This window comes from Ursus maritimus, unplaced genomic scaffold (genome assembly GCF_017311325.1).
Source record: "Ursus maritimus isolate PB19 unplaced genomic scaffold, ASM1731132v1 scaffold_34, whole genome shotgun sequence".
NCBI lineage: Eukaryota > Metazoa > Chordata > Mammalia > Carnivora > Ursidae > Ursus > Ursus maritimus.
In genome coordinates, this window is record NW_024426008.1 from 11,322,896 (window position 1) to 11,346,725 (window position 23,830).

Genomic DNA, 23,830 nt, shown 5'->3' on the forward strand with positions numbered 1-23,830 from the left:
CAGCTGGCCTGCCAGCACACCCTCTGTGTGGAGAGCCCTGGGATGGCCCTGGCCTGTGCCCATTTCTGCTCTGGCCATCCCACCGTGGAGCCCCACCATGGAGCCCCAGCACGGAGCGGCCCAGGGTAGCCCCGGCACAGTGCACACCGGAGCATCCCTGGGTCAGCACTCACGATGGTTCCAGCCATCGAGTCAAGGGGACACAGGCACAGAGCACACTGGGACACTCCCGACCTGCTCCACTTTGGCCCCACGTGGCTTTCTGGGGTACCCCCGGCCCATAGCACTCTGGGAGCTCCTGGCTCATGTCTGCTTTGTCTCCAATTGCCCCCCCCCCCAATGCAGCCCCTGTGCTAAATGCCCTGGGATGCTCTGGCCATGCCTGCCTCCGTTCCAGCTACCCCCCCCAGGGCGCCCTGTGAGTGCAGCAGTCTGAGCCCCCTGGCCCACACCCCTGCCTTTGTTCCAGCCGTCTACACGGAGAGCCCCCGCACACCCCAGCAAGGGGCATCCTCGGCTTCAGTCATCACACCGGGGCGCCCACGCCTCTGAGCACCCCAGGATAACCTCGCTTCCACCCACTTCAGCTTCAGCCCCCCGTGCACCGTGCTGGAGCCGCCTTGGTGGGACAGCCCGCGCTGCTGTGGGCTAGAGGCCTGGAGCTGGCGGAGGCGGCAGGGGGGCCGTGGCAGCTGGCCTCTGCTCCTGTCTGGATATCGGAGTGGCTGGCAAACATCAGCTGTGCTGCTCACCGGCCGCTCCAGCCTGGAGAGTGTTCCAGCAGCTCTCCTGCCGTTTTGTGGAGGCTGGACCTTTTATAGCCAGTTGCTCTTATAAATGGCAGCTGTTTTCTGTGCCCCGGGGCAGATAAATGTGCTCCCAACCCCTCAGTACTGTCTGTCCCCACTGCCGTCGGCAGCGAGGGGACTGGGGTTCCCTCATGACCGTGTCTCTGTCTCTCTTGCTGTTCTCTGCAGTGATCTCTCTAGCTTGTGTTGTGCACAAGCCGTTCAGTCAGCCCCCAGTTTTTTGTTTTGTTCTAAGTAGGCTCCACACCTAGCGTGGAGCCCGATGTGGGCCTTGAACTCGTGACCCTGAGATCCACACCTGAGATGAGATCCAAGAGTCGGCTGCTTAACCTGACCGAGCCCCTCAGGTGCCCCAGGCCTCCCTTTTTCTTCCGGAGCCCTTGCCCTATAATTGGTGTAGATTCGGTGAGTCCTGCAGGAGGCGAATTCAGGGTGTTCCTGCATCGCCATTCTCAGACCCTCAGCTCAAGGAGCCAGTCTTGACACAAAGCTGTCCCCACGTTGCACGAGGGGCCCTCTGCTCTCAGATGGTGTGCGCTCCCCGGGTGGTTTGAACACGCTCGCCAAACTGTGCCTGCTCCCGCTGTGCATGAAAGTATTCAGCCAAGCCACGGGAAAATATGCAGAAAACCCCACTTTCTGTAACACACAGCCGTTGTTCACAGTGTACAGAAGTCCTTCATATACCAATAAAATGTATTTAAGAGCAGGTCCTCTCTTCCTTGTTCCTCCCCACACTTCAGAATATGTTTTCCTGGAACCGTATCTTTGTCAGGTCATTCTTGATCAGGGTGACCAAGCGACTTCTGACCGCAGAACCTTTCCAGATAAATAGCGATCACAGAGGGCAAGTAAATGCATTTTGTGGCCCCAGGTGGGGCAGATAAGGGGCAGATAAGGGGCATTACGGGGACCACTGACAAACTTGGGATAAGGTCTCATCTCAGGATGAGATTACAATATTGTGTCAACGTGAATTTCTTGATTTTGGTCATTATCCTGTGATTGTATAGTCCAGGGTCCTGTTTTTAGGAAATCACACTGAAGTCTTTAGCGATAAAGAGGCATTGTGTCTGCAACTTTCTCGCAAATATTTCAGGCAGAAGGTCCGTGTGGGTGTGTGGCTGGCACACATTTGGAGGGAGAGGGGATGGATGATACGGCATGGTCATAAATTGTCAACATTTGGGCAATCTTGAAAGGTGCAGAGGAACCCTTGTACCATTTCCCCCACATTTTTGCAAGTCTTAAATGATTTCAAAATAAGCCTAAAAAGACTGATCTTGACAGGTGGGAGACCTAGCTGGGAGGAGAACTCTAAATGTGGAATACGTCTGGGCTCCCTGAATTCAGTCGGTTCCAAACCCAGGTCCCAATTGTTGGGTTTCTAAGGAGACTGCGGTCCCCTCTTCCTTCCAGCCAGAGTCCCTCCATTGTCCGCCCTCTTGGCTGAAGAGACACTGGGTGTGGGGCTGTCCTGGCTGAGCCCCCCTGGTGACCTGAAAGCTCAGCGTTGTCTTTCCCCGGCCTCCACCCTGCCGCCAGGTCCCCACGGAGAAGCCTGCATTCCTCTGGGATGCCACGCTGGGATCTGTTTTTCTATCTCCTGGACGAGTCCAGTACTGGGCTCACCCATTGCACCATCAGGACAGAGTCGGTTATGCTGCAGGAACAAAGTGCCCCCAGAGTTCAGCTTCCTTAACACAATGAAAGATGATTTCTCACTCGTGCTCTCTATGTGGGAGGGTGTGTTGGGGTCTCTGCTCATTGTTCTCGCTCAGGCAGCCTGGCTGATTGAGCCTTTGTCTTGTCTCATGTCAAGCACCACAGTAGAGGAAAGGCAACGTGGGAAATGACTCACGGGCTCCTTAAAGTTTCCTCCTAAAAGAGACGGGTGTTGGTTCCACTTCTATCTCCCTCACGGTGGAGTAGAATCCTAGCTGGCATTGGTTGGGGGGGCGGGGGGGAGGATCTTTGTATCATCCCCATGACCCTCACAGGCTGCCTCTCAGCAGGTAAGCTGAATGTAATGGTTACATTTAGAGCACGCCTGGCCAGCTCAGTCAGTGGAGCATCCCACGCTTGGTCTCGGGTCATGAGTTCGAGCCCCACTCTGGGTGTAGAGATTACTTTAAAAATAAGTTTTAAAAAAGTCATAGGAGAGCAGCGTGAGAGGCAGGCACCCCAGAAACGAGGATTCCGCCTGCTACCAGGGGCAGAGGGAGGAAGACAGGTTGGCCAGAAATCACCAGGAGCATTTCCTCCTGGGAGAGACTGCTGTCCCCGGGGTTCCTCTGGGCTCTGGCTGTGACTGGCCCAGGCTGCCGTCATCCCGCCCTCACGGTCTTTGGCTGTTCTTTTCTCAGGATGTTGTGTGTGTCGGATGATAGATGTGTGCGTGTGCCCCAGACATTTGCAGGCTGCCTGCGCCACTGGGCGCTGCACTGGGTTCTGGGATATCGGGAGCTCGTTACAAAGACCGGGAAGAAAGCAGATCCTGTAAATGCAGAGTAGAGCCAAGCCCAGGTGTCAAGAGACCATCGTATTTCGGAGGAAGAGGGTGGCGGGAGGCAGGGAGGGAAGCGGAAGGAAGCCTGCCCGGCAGTTCCGGACACGCGGTCTGGGTTGTCCGGGCTGCACGCGCTCTGGCTTAGAGTAGGGCACGTGCTGCAAAATGTGCTCGTGGGCGGGGATTAGAAGTCATGGCTGAAAGGCCTTCAGTGTGTCGTTTCTTTGCCAACAAATATGAGGCATCTGTCACAATAAGGCTAATTTTGCTTACATTTCGGTGATACTTTATAATTGATAAATCAGTTACCTTGAAAATCAATGGCTCCTTTTACAAATGAGGATGCAGAGATAGGGAACTGTTGGGGTCCTTAAAGGTCCCAAATGCACTAGAACTGAGGGTGCTTATTCCTGGCCCAGGGCACGTCCCACTAACCCATGCTTCCTAGACCTGTTGGAGATTCTGCAACTGAGATCCTCTCCCTGCCGAGGATCCCACAGTCCAGGGGGAAGAGTTTCTAGCCCCTCTTGATGGACAGGGGCGCAAAGCCATGCTGATTTCATCACAGCCCTCGGTTTGCCCGGAGTCAAGTAAATCTCTAAGATCTCCCTTTTCTCCAGCTTCCTGTTGGATCGTTAGTGAGGTTGAATAATACAAGATATGAGCAACTTTTCAGGGAGTACCGTATACACACAAGCAGATCACAGCTGCCAAACGGATGCTTTGCTGACTCACAGCTGCCAGCGAATGCCCAGCTCTGCATGATGTAATTGCCCTGAGATGTGGCAATCTGGGGGAGCAGAGGAGAGGCCAGATTCCTGTCTCTCTCTCAGCAGGATTCTCTTGTCTGTGCAACTTGTAGCCGAGGGATGGGATGTTGGATCTCTGTGGCCAACGGCCAACACATGGACATGTTGAGAATGTAAGCCAACCATATCATTTTCATGTGCTAAGGTTCGGCACGATTTCTGGCCCCATGCTAGCCTTACATTGATTAAATGAGATAACTTGTATACACCTCTTGGCACACGGGAAGTGGGCAATAAATGGTAACTGCTAGAATAGTAATAATTACAGCAATAATCTCAAGTACTGTAATAATGGAGCCATAGTATTAGGGCAATAGTTAATGAATGATAGTAATGATAAATATAATATTATAGCAATAATTGGCCTGGGGGGGTTGTGATGGGAGTGGCTCTGCAAATGGGAAGTTTTATCAGTGATGTATGATGACAAGTAAGCAGACTGTATGGGAACTCTCTGCACTTTCTTAGTTTGGCTATGAACCTACCACTGGTCTAAGAAAGTCTACAAAGTGATATTTAAAAAAAAAAATGGAAAAAGCAAGCAGCCGGCACAGCTAGTTGGTGATATTAGTGTTTGTTCTCTGCAGACCAGGCCCTCCCTTACTGCTGCATTGAGGACCTGCTTCTGCCAGGACAATAAAAACGGTTCTTTTCCAATTGCTCTGCCTGCCATACAGATGTTCAAATGACAATGATGATCCATGGCTCTTGGGTTTCTCTGTTCACTATTGGGTGCCGAATGCCGTTGGCACTGGCCCCAGGGGCTGATGGGACCGAAAGCCACAGGTGTCACGGTCTTTCTGTGGCTCTCCCCGAGTGAAGCAGCCACATCGTCTACACTGGTGGTGGCTGTAGCTGAGTGGCTTGTGTGTGAGTGGAGATCGTCCCTAATCCATAACCTGGGGAAGTCTTGTCACCAACAGGGTGGCTTTTTTCCTTCGCACAGTGAAAGGTTCTCTTTCCTTCGTGCAGGAAAATGCCCAGTTAATCAAAGAAGTGCAAGTGGACAAGGTCTGCGCCCTCTCCAGGGACCAGGTCGAGGCCATCAAGCAGCTCTGGCAGGACCCAGGAATCCAGGAGTGCTACGACAGGAGAAGGGAGTACCAGCTGTCGGACTCAGCCAAATAGTGAGTGCAGAGCCCAGGGGCGCGGTGACCACGCTTCAAAGAAGCTTCTCGCTGGGGAGAAAGTAGCTGCCTGTAAAATGTGGGCACTTGGGGGCAACACTACCTCCTTCCCGCTTGTCACTATGCCCCTCTGACTCCTTGGTGCATCATACCTCTTCACAAACACTGTGGACCCCCAGATCTCTGTCCTTGCCCATACCCCTTTCCTCGCTGTGTTCTGAGCCTCTCACAGGAGAAGCTCAATCAAATGTGGGGTTCCTTGGAGGGAACTCATCTCATTCGGGGTGCTGAAATCTTCTAACCTTAATAAGGACTACCACTGCCTCTGGCTTCTCCTCCTCTCCATATCCCTCTGCCTTCCGGTCTCCTGATCAGTAGGCAGCAGGATCTATTGCTCTCAAATCTAAAACCAGAGTTTAGACCAGCAGTGCAATAGGCCCGCTCCAGTGGCTGATCTGGTGCTGCCCTCTGGTGGGCAAGACAGGTTCTGCAGGCCCCGCACCCGGAGGAAGCTCAGTCCAGGAGCCCTTTGCTTACTGACTCCCTGGCAAGGCCTCTACACTCTAGTTTTTGGTTCATAAAGCTCTTGTTTTAAAGTATAATCCCTAAAGTTAGATAAAATAGATGGTCCTGCATACAAATTATCCCATGGTGATCAGAGAACTTCCTTGTCTTAAATTCCGGAGGCAGTGTCTCCGTCAGCTGGTCACTGGACATGTTCCTGCTTGAAGAAGCGGTTCTTCCGGCTTCTGCAGCTCAGCTCTTTCCCTGCCGCCCCAGTTCCTCTCCCATCCTCTGAGGGCCCCAGAATCCCTTCCCCTTTCCCTCTGGGTGTTGCTGTTGCCCTCCGAGATGGTGGGGTGGGTGGTTCACCCTGATCGTCTGGACAAGGCCATGGGCAGGAGAGGAAACCTGAAATCTCACCTCCGGTTTCAGTGGCTTCCTTTGGGGCTAGTGCCGGGCTGGGTCTCTCATGCCATGACCCCAGGTTGGCACAACTGATCTGAGTACAGGGACATTTAGGTGCAGTACAGCAGCCAAGTAGGAAAAGGAAATAAAAGAAGCCCAGAGAAGGTATGGGGTCAGCTCAGAAAAGAGCCAGAAGGAAGGAAGGCAGTGTCCCAGGGAGCCCGGCACATGGCCATCGACAGCTGTGGAGCGAGCGACGACTCCAGGCCTGTGAGGCCATCGCTTGCCCTTCCCTGAGACCACCTCAAGTCCTTTGCTTCCGTGAACGTGCTGGGGAGTGGTCGGGGCTCCTGACATAGATCCATTTGGAAGAGCTCATTGGTGCTGCTGGAGAGCTCAGTGGAGCCCTGGAAACTGGGGCTAGGGTGCTGAGAGGAATGTGGGGAACGGCTGGGGGACCGTGATGCCCCGGAGAGGGTGGCACTCATACACCCAGCAGCTGCCCCACCTTTGGGACTGCTGCGTTGACTCAGTCCAGGCCCATAGGTGTCATCTGCTGGGCTAGGACTGTCTGCTTGTTTGGACGGGCATTCATTTCGCAAGAACTCCCTGTATGCCTGCGGTGGGCCAGGCACCGTGGTGAGGGCTGCGGGTGCGACCTGTGCTCTCTGTCCTCAAGCGACAGACGGTCCGATGGAGGGTCGTTCTCTTCCTGTACTGAGGGCTGCTCAAGGACTACGGTCCCCCTGCCACCCTGGCTCCCCATCATGCCACTTGCTGGGCACTGAGGAGCTGTGCAGGGAGGAGGCAAGGCCAAACTTTGCTGTGCAGAGGCCCCAAAGCACCACCTCCATCGCTGGCCGGGGCCTGGGTTACAGTTCTTTTACTCAAAAATGCCTTGCATAAAGGCCTTGAAGTTAAGAAGCAAAACAAAAAAGTATCTTCTCATTTTGCCACAGAAAAAGTGATTTGTTTTCACCTTAGGAGTTTTACTATGCAGCCAAAAATAATCCGAGACAAGTGTTGGCTGATTTTAGATGTTTAATGTCCCAATAAACAGTAAACTAACTTTTTCTTGTCATTTTGAAAGAACTTTGAGTTGGCCTGTTCTATACCTTTATATTCTCATAGAAACTCAAATTCATTGAGCAAAGCCTTCAAAAACAGCATCTACGTTCTATAATGTTTGTGGTTGGGGGTGGGGGAGGAGGGCTTTGAAGGAGGAAGGCAGCTGAGAGGTTAGAGAGACCAGATCCCAACATCCTCTCCTTCTGACCCACTGGCTCCCTCCCTGGCCAGGGAGAGAGAAAGCGTAGAGCCCAGAGGAAGAGATGGCATTATTCTAATTTCCCAGAGGGCTCTTGGAAGCTTCTATCCATATTCTCTCCCCAACAGTCACAGCTGGGGGGTGCAGAGACCTGGTCCCCTGCCAGCTCTCACGAAGGTCACTGATGGAATCCACGAACCTGAGTGGGGGCGCTGTGAGTTGGGGTGACTTCCCTGGAGTGGGGTGGACGTCTCTCCCATGTCTAAAATGAGTCTTGGTGCCTTGCTGTCTGATATCTCAGTTACCTGACTGACATTGACCGGATCGCCATGCCTTCGTTTGTGCCGACTCAGCAGGACGTGCTTCGTGTCCGAGTGCCCACAACTGGCATCATCGAGTATCCGTTTGACTTGGAAAACATCATCTTTCGGTAAGACTGTCTCCCTGACACGGTCCATTGGAACTTGTGTGGCCTTGGAAGTCCCCAGAGGGATTAAGTGTGTTATTCCCTAAAGGGTTTTAGCTCCCAGAGCCATATGGTCCTCTCCATCACGAGTGTTTAACATTGCAAGAGGTCACCAGTCCTGGAATGGAGAGGAACTCACCTTCCTGTTCCCCTTAGAATAGAACAGTCTCCTTACTGAAGTCTGGAACGACCCTTAACTTGTGTGGCCTTGGAAGTCCCCAGAGGGATTAAGTGTGTTATTCCCTAAAGGGTTTTAGCTCCCAGAGCCATATGGTCCTCTCCATCACGAGTGTTTAACATTGCAAGAGGTCACCAGTCCTGGAATGGAGAGGAACTCACCTTCCTGTTCCCCTTAGAATAGAACAGTCTCCTTACTGAAGTCTGGAACGACCCTTAACATGTAACACACACACACACACACACACACACACACACACACACACACGTATGTCACCACAAGTTGAAAATACTGATGCCTTTTCCCTACACTTGAATATTCCCTTTCCTTACAGTCCCCTCTCTAACATCTGTCCGTAAAAGGAACAAAAGTAAGAATCAATACGGAAGTGTACTAACCATTACATAATATAAACTATTTACAGTTGTGCAAAAATGTGTGAATTTCCACATACAAACTAAGTACTTATAGGATGACTTAAGTAGATCCTCATTGCATTTAATTATGGCAAAAAAAGGCGGATCTGGAATGTACACACAGCACTGCTGATGTCAGAGCACTTTCACGTCCATTAGTTCCCTTGTTCCTTGTCGGAGTTCTTACATCATGCTTTTCTAGTCGGGATGACACAGGTTCGGTCCCGCCACGCCCAGGGCCTGTCTGGAAAGCCCATGCCATCTCCGGGCCTCCGGAGCACTGAGGCACTGGGGAGCCCTCTGGTCGAGCCCATTGAAAATCTGCATCTGGGTGCCCATGAATTTATGACCGTGACTTTTTTAGAATCAGTGCTGCTTGCTACTTCCGAACCCCGAATCTGGTCCACACGTGTATTCTCTTTGGCCCCCTTGGTGTTTTCTAAGCCACTTTTGAGCCAGTATTTAAGAACTGGTCCATTTTGCTTTACAACATTTGATACCTAGTTTCTCTTGAAAGGTTGAGGGGCTGGTCTTGGCTACACTTCTGTCCAGCAGGGCTTGGCTGCAGCCGCGCAGCGGTCAACCCTCTAGACGGGACCCCCAGCATTCTCGAAGTTGCCTGCTGTTCTGTGGAGAGGCCCAGTTGACTCGTTTCCACAAGCTGCCTGCCTCCTGGAGCGTGCGAGCTTATGAGCCATCTTTGAGCTCTGACTCTCTTAAGTCTTTCCCCAAAGCCCCGGATAGAGCCTTTGGATTGCCATAGAAGACGGAGGAAACTTGCAGGTCTTTATAGGCCAGAAGGGGCCACATCCATGTAATGCAGAAAGGATTCATGGATGAATCTGAGGAGTGGTGAGAAACAGGCAGGGGTGAGGGCCTGGAAGACTGCCCGCCTTCCCGCCCCTCGAGTGTCTGGTGTGTGGCACTCGACAGTGGTTAGAGCGATACCTATGGGGCTCCTGGTGCTTTCGGCCTGGCCTAATGCAGCAGCTTCCAAACCAGTGTCCAAGCAGGCTCCCCAAGTGCCCTCTGCCCGTCTTCAGTGACTTCACTTCCATTCTGTGCCTCCTTTGCCAGGAAACACCTAGGGTTCCTCTCTGCTGCAAGCAATAGTGCTCAAATACTGGCATCTTAAGACCCCTTTTCACTCTAAAAAATTATTGAGGACGTAAGGAGTGCTGATTCCCACCGTATAATGATGCCTGTCCTTTTTTTTTTTCTTCCCAAAGAGCCAAATATGCTAACCTTTGAATGCTCTGTTTCTGTCGAACAGGATGGTAGATGTTGGTGGCCAGCGATCTGAAAGACGGAAATGGATTCATTGCTTCGAGAGTGTCACCTCCATTATTTTTTTGGTTGCTCTGAGTGAATATGACCAGGTCCTGGCTGAGTGTGACAATGAGGTATGCTGGGGGGCGGTGGCAGTGGCAAAGAGAGACCTAGTCTGCGGTTTGCAAGAAGCCAGGCTGCTCTGGCGCTGGGCTCTATTCTTCAGGTGAAACTGTCCTGCTAGTCAGAGTGTATTAGCAGCAGCACCAGCATCGTCTGCGTGCGTGTTAGAAATGCATGCCCAGCCAGTCGACCCACTCTGGATAAATCAGAACTTGTATTTTAACAAGATTCCAGGTAATTCAAATACACGTGAAAGTTCGAGAATCACTGGCCTGGAAACCTGGTTCTCTGAGGTGGATGCACACTGGAATTCCCTGGAGATCTTGAGGAGGAACCTGGCACGCGGGTCCAGCTCAAGATTCTGATTTAGTTGGGGTGGGTGTGGGCTGAGCCTGGGAGCTAATCTCGGGGGTGCCAAGGGTGGAGCCTACGTGGATGCTTGTGCATGGGTCCCTAGCCTTGTCTGTATATTGTAATCCCCTGCGGAGTTTTTTTTAAAAAGACTGTCTTCTGGACCTCAGAGTAGAGATCCGTAGTTCTCGGGTTCGAGTCGGGGGCATCTTTTCCAAGCCCCTCAGAGGTGCTCGTGCACAAAGTTGAGCAACGCTCGTTCTAATAAATATCTGGGAGCAGGCTTCCCAATCTCTCTCCACAGTGCTCCCAAATTAGGTCGCAAACTGAGCTGGGGTGAGGAGGGGGTCTGATGCTTAGAGCTGCTCTGACATACCCCGGCCAGGCATTCCACGTCCTCTGCAGAGCTGCCCTAGTGCTAGCTGCGGGGACCTGCGTTGACATCTGCCCAGAGGGTGGAGAGAGCCGTCACTGTCACTTCTCTGCGAGGTGGGGCTGTGTTCTGTGGGGTGCCATTGTCCTCCCCTTGTCTTTTCCGCAGCCTTGCACGAGACATCCTGACCTCATAGAAGAGTGTCTCTTCCTTCTAGGTCATGGTAGTAAACCAGAAAAGAGTTCTGCCCAGGCTTAGGCAGTAACTGAACAAATTATATCTTGTATTTCTTGAGAGCAGGCTTTCCTCTGAGGAGCGGAGTTACATTAGCTAATTAGTGGAGGATTAACCCATTTACTGGTGTCATTGTGCAAAGAATAGCAGTGTTGGCTGCCACCCAGCTCTTCCAGGAGGGACATTTTTTTTTTCCAAAAAGCAAAGGCTTCAAGTTATCAATATGAAAAAAGAGCTCCAAATTCATCTCAGGATTATTTAATGATGTCTCCCCAGAAGCTCAAAAGATTATTCAGGGGGGACGAGGGACCAGTGCTTCAGCTCCGTATGCTTACAGATTAGGCGTTTTCTCCTCTCCTAAAAATCACAAGGTGTTTGGAGAGGAATTCCACTCCAGACTTGCCCTCTTGGGTGCAGATGTGTTGTGTGCACTCACTGGGTTTACAGGAATTGTTTCTTCATGTGTAGTTGACCCTTGAAGGACACAGGTTTGAACTGCATGGGTCCGCTTAACCATGAGCTTTTTCCCTGATAACTATGGTACAGTAAGTGTATATTCCTTATGATTTTCTTCGTAACAGTTTTTCTCTAGCTTTAGTGTAAGAATATGGTATATAACATCCATCACATACAAAGTATGTTAATTGTTTGTTATTGGTGAGACTCTGGTCAACAGAAGGGTATTGGTAGTTAAGTTTTTGGGGAGTCAAAAGTTAAATGCACGTTTCGACTGTGCCAGGAGATCACCCCAAACTCCTGCGGTGTCTAGGGTTGGTCAACGGTGCTGTAGTTCCTTGGAGATCATGATTGTTAAGACCATACTAAATTTTTTTAAAGCCTTAAAAACAACTGAGGGGTTACCTGTCTAGTAATAAATTCCACATCTTGATTGCCAAAAATGCAGTGAATAGGAGAATGGGCCCAGGAAGGCAGAGAAACAGATTTATGGCGTCCCTCTGGAGCCGGGTGTGCATGGCTTTCGTGCTCCTGACTACTGCCCTCTATTAAGGGAAGTTCTTCTTAACTCTTAGAAAGACTTGAGAGCATGGGGCGTGTGGCTGGCTCAGTTCATGGAGCATGTGACTCTTGATCTCAGGGTCACGAGTTTAAGCCCCACACTGGGCTCTGTAGCGCTTACTTAAAAAAATTTTTTTTTAAATACCTTATTAAAAATACTTGAGTGCCATCTAGAATTATTGTCACCAGGTAAGATTTGTAAGTGCCCTATTTTCCCTAAATTAGGAACATTTGCTATATTCTTGCCGATGTCTAATGTTAAGAAATTTTTACTCTTCTACATAATTTTGACCAGTTCCTACTATTACATGGGCTTGGGACCCAATTTAAATTTGTGAACACTAGTATGCTCATCCATAAAATAGCAGACCTCGCCTGTATTCCCCACCTGTAACGTGTGGCCCACGGAAGGCGCTCAGTAGTGCCAGTCGCCTGCCCTGCCAGTGTCCAGCCTTCCTCTCCTGGTCTGGAAGCTCACCTTCAATTGAAGTGGTTGTCTTGGGTCTAAGTTATGCACTTTCCCCACTTGGTAATCCCGATAATTAAAACTTTTGTCAAATATAGGTATGAACCTTTTTCTAAGTTTCACAAAAGCCTTTGTTATATTTTATGTGTTTATTTGGGGTAGCTGCAGGAGAACCGATCCAGAAGGGGGTGATTGAGAGCCAGAAGGGAAGGGGGGAAACAGAAGCAGGAGGTCTGGTGTCCTCTGGGGAGAGTGGTGTGGAACCAGCGATTTGGCTTGTTGCTTCCAAAGTATTGTTTTTCTTTATTAACCCTAAGTCCCTTGTTTCTCACTTAGAACCGCATGGAGGAGAGCAAAGCCTTATTTAAAACCATTATTACCTACCCCTGGTTTCTCAACTCGTCTGTGATTTTGTTCTTAAATAAGAAGGATCTTTTGGAGGAGAAAATCATGTACTCTCACCTAATTAGCTACTTTCCAGAATACACAGGTAAGTGTATGTCCCTCTTGTTGACCTCCCTGGCACCCAGCCAGTGTTACTGATACGACCCCAGGGGCCTCCCCAATCAGCCTGTTGTCTCAGCCCCTCCACATGTGCCAACACCCTTTGTGAACTCCACCTGGTCTTCCAAAACCCAGCTCAGGCACGACCTCCTTAGGGAAGTCCTGCTCACATCTGCGCTCAGCTGTGCCTCCCGTGTGCTCCCTTGGCCTTCCTCTGGAGCTTGTCCGTGTGTGCAGCCCCAGAGGCAGAGCCCCTGCCCGGTCTGCCGACAGAGTACGTGCAGGTTATAGTGTGGCAGCCCCCTACCAGGCACATGGTAGACACTGAAGTCTGTATATATAGGAGGGAGCCCAGGCTGGAAAGTTACTGTCCTGTTGCTATTTCTGGTACAGGAGGTCTTAAGTATCAGCAAGTTTGATACTGATATTTAGAGCGGTGTTTCAGCACCCCATTTCCTTTTATTAACTGCATTGCCCACGTGGTGAGAGCCCTCACGCTGTAAGATCAGACTTGGGTGTCTAATCAGGGTCCCATGTTCGTCCTTTCCCTGCTCCTAGTGCACTTCTGTCTGCCCAAGTGGCCCAAACCAGAACGTTAAATTGGGTCACAGTTTTTCAACAAATTGCTTAAAAGTACACTTTTTAGATAGGGTGGACACTTTAAAAGTCTCTTTTACAGGTTCATTATGAGCTAGAATAAAAGGCAGCACCCCAGGTAAGCTCTTCTCTAGGAATAAGAACTCAAAGAAGGATCCCAAGTAAGAACAGGAGTATCCTGACACTGATTTGGGGGACCCACGGGTTAGTAGCTTTCTGCTTTATTCCTGTAACTGCAACTCTTGACTAGGACCCAAGCAGGATGTCAAAGCCGCCAGAGACTTTATCCTGAAGCTCTATCAAGATCAGAATCCTGACAAAGAGAAAGTCATCTATTCTCACTTCACATGTGCTACAGACACGGAGAATATCCGCTTCGTGTTCGCTGCTGTGAAAGACACAATTCTCCAACTCAACCTGAGGGAATTCAACCTGGTTTAGAAGCTGCTGCCCACGCCTCACCCATCCCAGAAGACGGGATTTGCAAGCTCCTCCCGTTTAATTTGCAAGTGCTTGTGACGTCACCCACCTGGCCGGCAGCACCAAGCCCACCACGCAGGCCCCAGGGACAGGTGATGGACCTCTAAGATATGAGTTTAGCCAACTTTTTCAAAGTCTGTATATCTAAATTGTTTTTATATTTCTTTTCTTGACTTTTGGTTCTGAGATTTTGGATTTGATATTTTACAGAATTTTTAAAAGCCACTGTGATTTACTGTGTCGTTTTAAGTTAAAGTGTGTCTAATAGTCCTTAACACATCCTGTAACAGAGGGGTTTGTTAATTTATAGATGGTGCCTTGAGACCTCTAGGGTTAATTTGGTTGGCGTTTGTTAAGAAGAAAGTTAATGGGTTTGAAGCTTTTTATTAAATCTTGTAATTTAGAGATTTTGAGTGTTTTACTCTCTTCATGCTGAAGTATGCATTTAACGTGCCATCAAAGATTATTTAAAGTATTTCTAAGCCAAATTAATGACAGCATCAATAGTTTTGCCATAATTTGAGCACCAAAGTTGACATAAATGGGGTCTAGACAGTATATATGTTGTACTGGTGAAAAATTGTGTGTGTGTGTATATATATGACCAAGTCTTGTAAACTTAGGAAATGGCTAACAACAGCCTAAATTGTTGAACAAATGTAATGTAACCCCTGCCAAAGTTCTGATGGCCACCACAGACGTGCTGTTTGAACCATGGATATTGTGCCCTTCTGAGGCTAAGAATACACCATTCTGCCATTAGCATGGGAGTATGTTGTGTTTGTTTCTTTGCTGTGACTTTCATAGTTTATAACTCAAACTTCGTAAATGTCCTTGTAGGGGAGGAAAAATAAATTTCCTTCTTACCTTCTTTTGGCTGAAATCCCCAAACAAAACAAATTAACAGAGGAGAAAAAAACCACAACAACACCTTAGTTTAGTATGTATGCCTCTGTACACAGGAGAGATACCCAGAACGGAGTCACTTCCCGAATTGGCCAGGCTCTCCCCTTGAGTACCTTCTTCAGCTGAAGATGTTGGGGGAGGAGGAATCACCTGTGGGAGGCTAATCAGGCAAAGCCCAGTGAGCAAGAGTAAGGGTGTTTGTTAGGATGGAGAGACCCTAACAGATGAAGATTTCGCACGTACCTGTAAATTTCCCTCGTGAAAGGGTAGCTCCTGCTGGGTGTTCAGAGCTTTTGCTGCATCTCCTGTTTCTTAAAAACAGCTCAAAATAATTCTTATGCTAAAGAGGCATACTGTGGGGTGCCACGGCCTGCTCCCCTCTGGGTCTGCCTTTGTTTCCCAGCCCAGAAGCTGAGCGGATTGACAGAATTGTTCTGTATTTTCACTGAACTAGTCTGTCTTGAAAACAGATCAGGCTGGTTAAAAAGTTGTGTCATTTCAGGAGGTGGAGGGGCAAAGGGGGAGCCCAGTTAGACCTCTACAGTGCAAGCAGGGATTTAATAAGCATTTCTACGGGGGAAAAGGGTGATGGGGCAAATCACACACTATATCTCCGTCCTGAGGGCAGCCAGTCACAAGATTTCTACATGCTGGGGTCAAAGGATCATTTGCAGTTTGAATGCCTCTGCCATCAGGTGTTGAGGTAAACTTTATGAAGACCGTAAACATGCACTACTGTGGCATTTCTGTGGAGTTTGTATCAAGTCGTGCACGTTCAGTTTGCAGGGCTTGGCCCCACATTTTTGCAAAACTGAAATAACTTTTGTAAATGACAAAAGACTTACAGAATGGCCGTCATTAAAGATCTGATGAGAGTTCGCTATAATGCAGCTGACAAGGACATCTGGTTACTTCTGTGACCCGCATTTCAAGATACCTAAGTGAGAACACGACAGCAGGACATATCAAATTTCTAGGAATTTCATGCAGTTTGTTTTTAGTAGAGGAAAATTGGGAACGTTAGTTTGAAGAGGTCTATAGCAAGATTATGCGAGGAAACTGGAAGAATTCAGGATTAAATCCCTTTACAGGTAAATAAAGAACCCTCAGACGACACAGCTAGAATGTGATATCCACGAGGGTGTATTACAGCTCCTACTGGAGTACCATCTTTCTCCGTAACCACCCCCACCAAAGATAATGACAATAAAATTGCACTTGGCCTGATTATTTACAATAACAAGAATAGTGGCTGACCATATACACTCTTTTAAATGTGTTTTATTGGAACTTACTGTAAGGAATCTCAGGTTGAACTTTTGAGGTCAGAAAGCCAAGATCTTCCCCCATTTTGCCTACAGTACCTATGGATTTGGGTTAGTTCCTCTCTTAAGATCCCCCAAATATTCTAAGGTCCCTGCATCTGCCAGGAAGTCCCCTTTCTCACTCGCCTGGTAAGGCTGCCTGGAACCCTGTAAGAGGGCTATGCTAACTCCATAAAGTCAACCGAACCTTCTTCAAACTTCACAGTCACGTCCGATTCTGTGGACGTTTGCAAATACAACATTCCACTCAAAGTCGTGGTAATATAACCAGTGTTTCTAACTATGTCCTCTTACAAGAACAGATGCTTATTGAACTTATACAAATAACTGTATTACCATGAAAATAAGAATGGCTATGAGTTTCCAAATTCTGAAGGGATCAGGTAGGGAGAAAAAGTACTTGTTTCATCTTGTTCATTAATGTGTACTTTACCAAACTGCTGTAAGTCATAGGTAGCTTAAGAGAAAAGCACTTCGAACAAAGTCTTAAAATCATCCTCAACCGTTCATTCAGTCCCATGTAACTCTCGTTGATCCTGATCTTTCACTAGCAATTTTATAATTCCACTTTTTCCATAGAGTTTTGTAAGTTCAGTGATAGGATTTGAAAGTTACCGCAAACCTGTACTTGTCGGGAGTCCTTTCCGTGAATCTCTCTGAAGATGGAGTTTTGCAAAAGCAAAACAATAGCTTCTGTACACGGCAAGACACTTTAAAAATGGCCATGATTAAAGATCTGGTGAGAGTTCACTATAATACAGTTAAGAACATTTGGTTATTTCTGTAACATACTATTTTAAGATAATAAGTAGAATTACAAGTGGTAACATACCATAACAGATTTCTAGGAATTACAACTTCTGGAACTTTTATGTTAATAACATGTACCTATACAAATACAACCTAAACGAAGATTAGCATCACTTATTTGCCAGTGCTTCCCATGTAATTTAACAAAAGTCGAATTTGTTTAATAGCTCTTTTTATAAGGAAAGAGAGAAATCTCGAGATGTTCCAAGGGCCCTCTGGAATATCCCTACTTAGTTCAAGGTCAGAAAGACTTCATTTAGAATTTGAATTTCAGCTCTTTAAAATATCAGTAGTTTTGAACACTTGACTAGAATTAGGAAACAATACTTGGTTACCTATTTAACCAAAGTGACGAAAGATTTTAAAGGCAAATACAGAAGGTTACTAGTTGTGAGCAAAACTTGGCTCTTCATATTGAGAAGACTCAGTTTTCTTAAGTAATCAAAGACCTGATAGAGATAATCCGAAACACAGGAAATTATTTCAGTAGAACACAAAATCTTTTGCTTTCTGGTCCGCTTACTTAAAAGACAGAAACCTTTTACAGTTTATCAGGAGCAGACCAAAAGTCCGAGAGAACTTGCTCCCTTTCTTATGAGCTAGACTTTTACTGCCGCCTGGCCTGTACTCACCATCCTTTGTCCTACATTTTTCCTTAGGCTCTTCTTTCCCGTTTGTCTCTTAACTCAGGCAAATGGGAACCGAAATCGCCCCTCAGGCAATAGCACAGCAACTGCCCTGGTAAGACCTCCAGCAGGCCCAGACCACCCAGACCTGTTTCAGCTTAACCCCTGGCTCGCACCTGAGCAGATGGACCATGGAGTGACCTCTAGAGTGACCAACAACCTTTACCTCATTGTAATACTAAAATCTCCACCTAACAAGGAGCACAAGCCTCATTGACGTAACGTACAATGTGGCGTAGGCATCTTTCCTTAAGGTGCATGTGGGATCTTATGCCTGCCTCCATATATGATGACAAGAGATCCCCTTTTTAGAGGTGTTTTTTGTTTTTTTGTTTTTTTTTTATTTGAGCAAGAGAGCAAGTGAGCATGTGCCCATGACGTGGGGAAAGGGAGAGAGAGAGAATCTGAAGCAAGGCTCCATGCCCGGTGCAGAGCCTGACCAGGGGCTCGATCACATGACCTTGAGATCATGACCTGAGCCGATCAAGAGTCAGACACTTAATGGATGGAGCCACACAGGCACCCCAAGAGATCCCCCTTTTTAAATATTCATCCTAACCCTAAATAAAAGGAACTCATCCACCCTTGCTCAGGGAGTCACAGCTTTTTAGTTACTCCCCATGAACTCCTTTTTCGCTGCAAATAAATTTTGCTTTGTGCGACAACTCAACCTGGTATAGTGTTTACCTGTGACTGGCCAAGGAGCAAACTCAAGTTGGTTCAGTTACACCTTTAGCAGATGGAAGAAAACCAAGCTTTAGTTTTACACAAGTATACTACTGATAGTCAAGTTTATCTTTACACATTTATGAATTCATTCCATTTTAGCTAGCTTAATTACACAAGGTTTTCTCTTTCCAACTTTCTATATCCAATCAGTTTTCCCTTACTCTCTTCCTCTTCTGAAACAACTCATTCTACTCTAGAACACAACTTCTCTTTCCTGTAACAGAAATGCATCTTTGTACCTCATATCTTTTCTTAACGCAAACCACATCTTGCATACAGAGAGGTTTTCCTTACTATTTCTAGTAATTTTAATTCCCAACCCTCTGAAACCTTAATTTCTAAAACTAAGCAGCAGTTATCAACTGTAGTTTGGCAAATTTATGAATACATTTCATAATTTCTAGAAGCATATGCTGCTTCACAGTATAATTTTTCAATGTGGCACAAGACATTTACTAACAGACCCAAATATGTTTAGTTTCTCTGTATTAAGCCAAAAGTAGATAAACCTACATTCAGTGATGTTTCAGTATTTTATCACATTTGGAAATTTAGATAATTTCCATCATTTAACTTTGGAAAATTTTATGGATTAAAATTACCAAAAAGATTTTGAAAGCTATTTTAAAGTAGACATATGTTATAAAACATCATTGTTGAAAATTTCATTCATAAACTTTAATCCCACTTAAATCTACTTAATTCACTTGTTCTTAATCATATTGAGATTACTTCTAAATATTTCATGAGACATTATGGCCATCATCCTGTTATTTTGCTGACAGGTTTTGTAACAGAGATAACAGGAACTCATTTGACTAATAAACCCAGTAGAATAAAAGCTGTATGTCTGCATTACATCCAAAGCTGACAATCTTGAAAGCATACCTATTTCAATTAAACTACATTAAACTAGCTTTTTCTTTTACTGAATATTTTTCTAGATCATATGAACTTGGAAAACATTTGGGTTAGTTTCTGTACTTCTGAGTCTAGAAATGCTTAATTCATATAAGCACTTATTTCTGAGCGAATTAAGTAGAGCTGGTTTACAAATTAATTTTGGTAATACCATCTGGAGATAGAAAAATACCGTATTTACAACACACACAGACACACATAAACACAGACAGAGACTTTATACCTATCACTGTAACATTTTAACTGTGAATCAGGTACAATAGCACATAACTCAGATTATAAAAGAACAGCTGGACCCAAAATGTGTTTCTGGCAGATGGAATAAGTTTACTTATGGCTCAGATGGCTAAGCAAGATTTGTATGGAAGACACCTTTTTTTTAAGAGTGCCCAATTTCCAAATAGGTCCTTTTTCCCTTCTGATGAGAATCATCTCCCTAAAGTCTTCATTTCAAAGAGATGGCTCTCAGATCCCAGAGACGATGGGGGTAGAAGATGTACATTAAAGGCACAGGGAAAGTATCCAAGTTGTCTCCAAGGGGTTTGGGGCATAGTTGCCTATTATCAGAAGTCTAGAGTAATTACTATTAAAATTTTTCCTTTTCTTGGGTGCAGAACAATTCTATTTCCAATATCCCAATCTAATACAATATCTGCAAGCATTCTGAGATGAAGAGGGGGAGGTTTTGGGATTGGTAAGGATGGATGGACTATGTATTCTAGAACTGCATTTCTAGTTTTGTAAAGATTTGTAAGACAAAAGATAGTATTTCTAATTCCTCAAGGGAGTAGGGGAGCCCGAATGATATTGTGGGGCTGACACACCTATCTAACTACATTATCTTCAATTTGCTTCTTTATATCATTATTGGGGAAGACTTCCATTCCAACTAAGAGGGAAGTCAAAAGATTCCTATGTCCAGGAACTTCAGGGTTTAATGCAGTATGCCTTGGTAAAGCGTATATAAAGCGTTCAACAAGAACCTCTGAATGCTCTCCTCTTTTGAGTGTATAATCCAACCTTGGACCAATTCACTTTAGGGGGAAAAGACTCTACTATTGCTTTTATCAGTCACTGAACATCAGCCTTAGCCAATCCGTTTCCTGATCATTTGCAGGAAGGCCTGGGAGAGTTCTGGCCATCCATTGCCTCTGTGAGGGAGCTGGCTGGCTTGTCTGATCACTACAACATAAACACAGGTGGGAAGACGACCCCTGAGCAGCCAGTCAAGGTCCCTGTGAATAGGGTTGTGAATGGCCCCTGATCTACTTCTTCTCTAAATCTGATAGAATTTTCTGAAAGTGGAGATAAGAGGAGCTTTGTAACTTCATCTTAAGAGAGTCCTTAAGAATGGATGCTATATTCCTTCATGTCCTCTTTTCAATTTATCATTCCACAAATACCATAAGACATCCATTTAGACCGAGAAACCTCTAAATTTTTTTTTAAACATTTAAGTATTTCCAATTCAAAGGATCCATCATCTGGCTATTGATGAGTAGAATCTTGTATTAATCTCCATAGGGACTCAAACACATGAGCTTTTTTTATGGCTTAACCGTGGATGCAAGAGGTGCCCCTTTGGGCAGACAAGAGGTGTCCAACCCTTGGTTGGAAAAGATGCAGTCCTTAAAAGATCCAGGAAGTTCACTCTTTGGGTTAGCCTAAGAAACCAAAGACCTTCCCTTGTCACAGGCAGTAAGAATGATGTAGTGAAAGGATATCTCTTGCTTCCCATGAGAACGTGAGACACCTCTAGTCCCAGACCTGCTAATCTGTGACATCAGACGTATGCTACTGGAATGGGACTGTTCTGGCACTGAGACAATGAAGGTTGGGACGACAGGCCCCTTATGGACTGGGAACCCCTAAGACAAACCCCCCCTGAGAGCTGACACAGTGGGATAGAGAGAACGCCGCTTCTCACTTCTGTCTTGGATCCCCAGCCGTATTTGACTGGCTGCCACATATAAACCCATACTTGCATCTTCCCTCTAGTGGAGACCACGGTGAGTATTCTCACTGGTCAAAAAGCCAAGCTCTCAAGACACAAACAAAAATGAAAGGAAAACCTCTGGCCTATCGTTCTCCTCTTTATGACAAAAGAGACAACAGAGAACAATGACCGGACTCTGGAACGAAAGGGATCGACAGAAAACAAGGGTACTCATAACAAGAATCTTTACCAGAATCTCTAAACACAAAGAACTGTTCATACAAATATTTTCTCCTGCTAATGTAAATTTGTAAAGGATGAAGAAGGTGAAATCTTCCCTTCCTCTCAACTAGGCACAGAGCGGGAGCTAGGAGAGCTGATGTCGGTAAGACTTCTTACCCTCTGCCAGCTTCTGCCAGTTTTCCAGGGTCCTGTCTGCAGGCTCCAGAGGGAGTACGCTGTTTTAGCAAGTCCCATCATGAGTCACCAAACTGTAGGGGAGGAAAAATAATTTTCCCAATCCCTTTCTAGGTTCTTGGGTGGATCCTACCCCTGTAATAAAAGACAGATTAACAGAAGAAAAACAGTTCAATAACACGTCGACCTCCTGTAAACATGGGAGAAACCCAGAAAAACTGAGTAACCCTCTGAAATGGCCCAGGGTATCACCTTACCTCTCCCCCCCCCCCAACACGAGAAAGATGTTGGGGGTGGGGAAGGCCAGTTATGGGAGGTTACCAGGAAAAGTATGGTAAGGTCGCTATGCAGATGTAAGTTGGGCTCCTTCTCCACGGATTAAGAGTTTCTTGTGATGGAGAGTCATCCTTCTTTTAATACAGAGAGAGACACCCTTACAAATGGAGATTTGCTTATAAATGTCCCTTACAAAAGGTAACTTCTGCTTTTCCTGTGTCTGTTCTTAAAAACAATCCTTATGCCAAAGAGGCATGCTTTGTGGTGGCATCTTTTACTCCCCTTCATCCTCCTTTTTGAGGTATTCTGTATCCATCATCGTGTTGTGTTGGAGCTCCCTTAGTAGCTGGCCCGATAAAACAGAAGCAGGACCACCTGGGAAGCGCAGAATACTTCAAACTAGAGGCCCAATATGGGTTTTGTTTCTGCTTTTTATTTGAAAGTATGAGCACATGTACAAATACACACACAAGCATGTCACTTAGGGATTTAAGGTATGATAAGTCTTCTCTCCAATCAGTCTACAAAACCTACCCAGGGAGTTTCGCTTGTTATGGAACAATGTGTCAGCGTTCCTGTAACTGCAACTGGGCGTTTGTATTAGCCAGCTAGAGGACAGTCGGGTTCTCATTCTGTTGGAACACTTCCAAGTGTGAAGCTAGTACAGAGCAGAAGAGCATCAATGCTGGAAAAAACAGGAATTATTCTTACAGCTCGGGATTCTACCACAGCAACATTAAGCTGTAAAAGCCAGCCTTCCCTCAGGCAATGAATGCAAAGCAACAGTTTTTCTGGAACCTGACAAAATGTTAAAAATTAGCTGGAACAGTGAAGGTCTAGGAAGAAAAGAGCCACGATAACTTTGCCCAAGGGAGTACAGAGATGGAACAAACAAAAAGCAGAACCATGGGGAGGAGGGGAAACACACCATGCACTCAAGATCAGGGAGGAACTGCTTCTGACCATCAGTTATCTAATGCTAAGCGCTCAAGACCACCAGTAATAGAGGGAATTAATGTAGGATTTTGTTTTTTAAATTCTTGCTAGCACTGAGTTATTGTTATTTTTAATTTACCTTTGGCTGACAAAGCATGTTAGAAAATGATGGCTTTCAATCAATTCTAGTACCAGGAAGGCTAGCTAATAAATCATAACAAAAGACAGTAATAACAAAGTATTTTCTTAAGTCTCGCAAAGGCTGAACTCCCCATATCAGAGGTAAATTAATCATCTCTGCCACTATTAATTAATTATGCAAGTAAAAAAATTCTCTCCTAGCCCTTCTTACAAAATATGCTCCTTACTTACGGAGGAAATGAGCCATCTGAAGGTTGCTGAGGTTGGAGGAAATGAGCCATCTGAAGGTTGCTGAGGTCGAGAGGCACAGTCTCGGTGCTTTGCTTAAGAATTTATGAAGTATTAACCACAAGCTTTTAGTTCCCAAGGACCATGCTGGGCTGGAATGCTGTTGTATACGAAAATCAGGACTTTGGCCAATCTGTTTGTTATACACATTTATTTAGGCCCCCAAGAGGGCAGAGTTTAGATAGGTGAGGGGAGGACTCACTGGTAATGTTTCTGGTTCTACCCAACAACTAAAAACAGAAGCAGACTGAAGACCAGAAAATTTTATTTGACCCATTTTATTTGAAAAAGTATACATAAACTGAGGAGTCATCTGACCAAGAAATCTAATTCTAACCAAGTGCAAAAATTAATACTTGTTTAGAAAAAAGTCATTAGTGAGCATGGCTAATCAACTTGCAGGAAAAAAAAAAAGACCAAGTTCAATTTCAAGGGGAAGAACTTCACTATAAATGTTTCTGTTTATAAATTATCAACATAAAAAAAAAAAAAAACAAGGCAGAGACTATAACAGGCAATTGGGTCAGGAGCCCACATAAGGGGTAATAAGGAACA

The 23,830-nt window shown here is 46.3% G+C and overlaps 1 protein-coding gene across 1 annotated transcript in view; it reads left to right on the forward strand.

Annotated features, from left to right (window-relative positions):
• GNA14 (G protein subunit alpha 14) overlaps positions 1–14,667 on the forward strand; it is a 181,589-nt gene extending 166,922 nt beyond the window's left edge. The window contains exons 3-7 of the mRNA XM_040620228.1: positions 5,100–5,254; positions 7,732–7,860; positions 9,764–9,893; positions 12,660–12,813; positions 13,675–14,667. Of these exons, the coding sequence (XP_040476162.1) occupies positions 5,100–5,254; positions 7,732–7,860; positions 9,764–9,893; positions 12,660–12,813; positions 13,675–13,865 (759 nt within the window). The 3' untranslated portion in view covers positions 13,866–14,667. The remainder of the gene's footprint in view (positions 1–5,099; positions 5,255–7,731; positions 7,861–9,763; positions 9,894–12,659; positions 12,814–13,674) is intronic.
• The last annotated feature ends 9,163 nt before the right edge of the window (positions 14,668–23,830 follow it).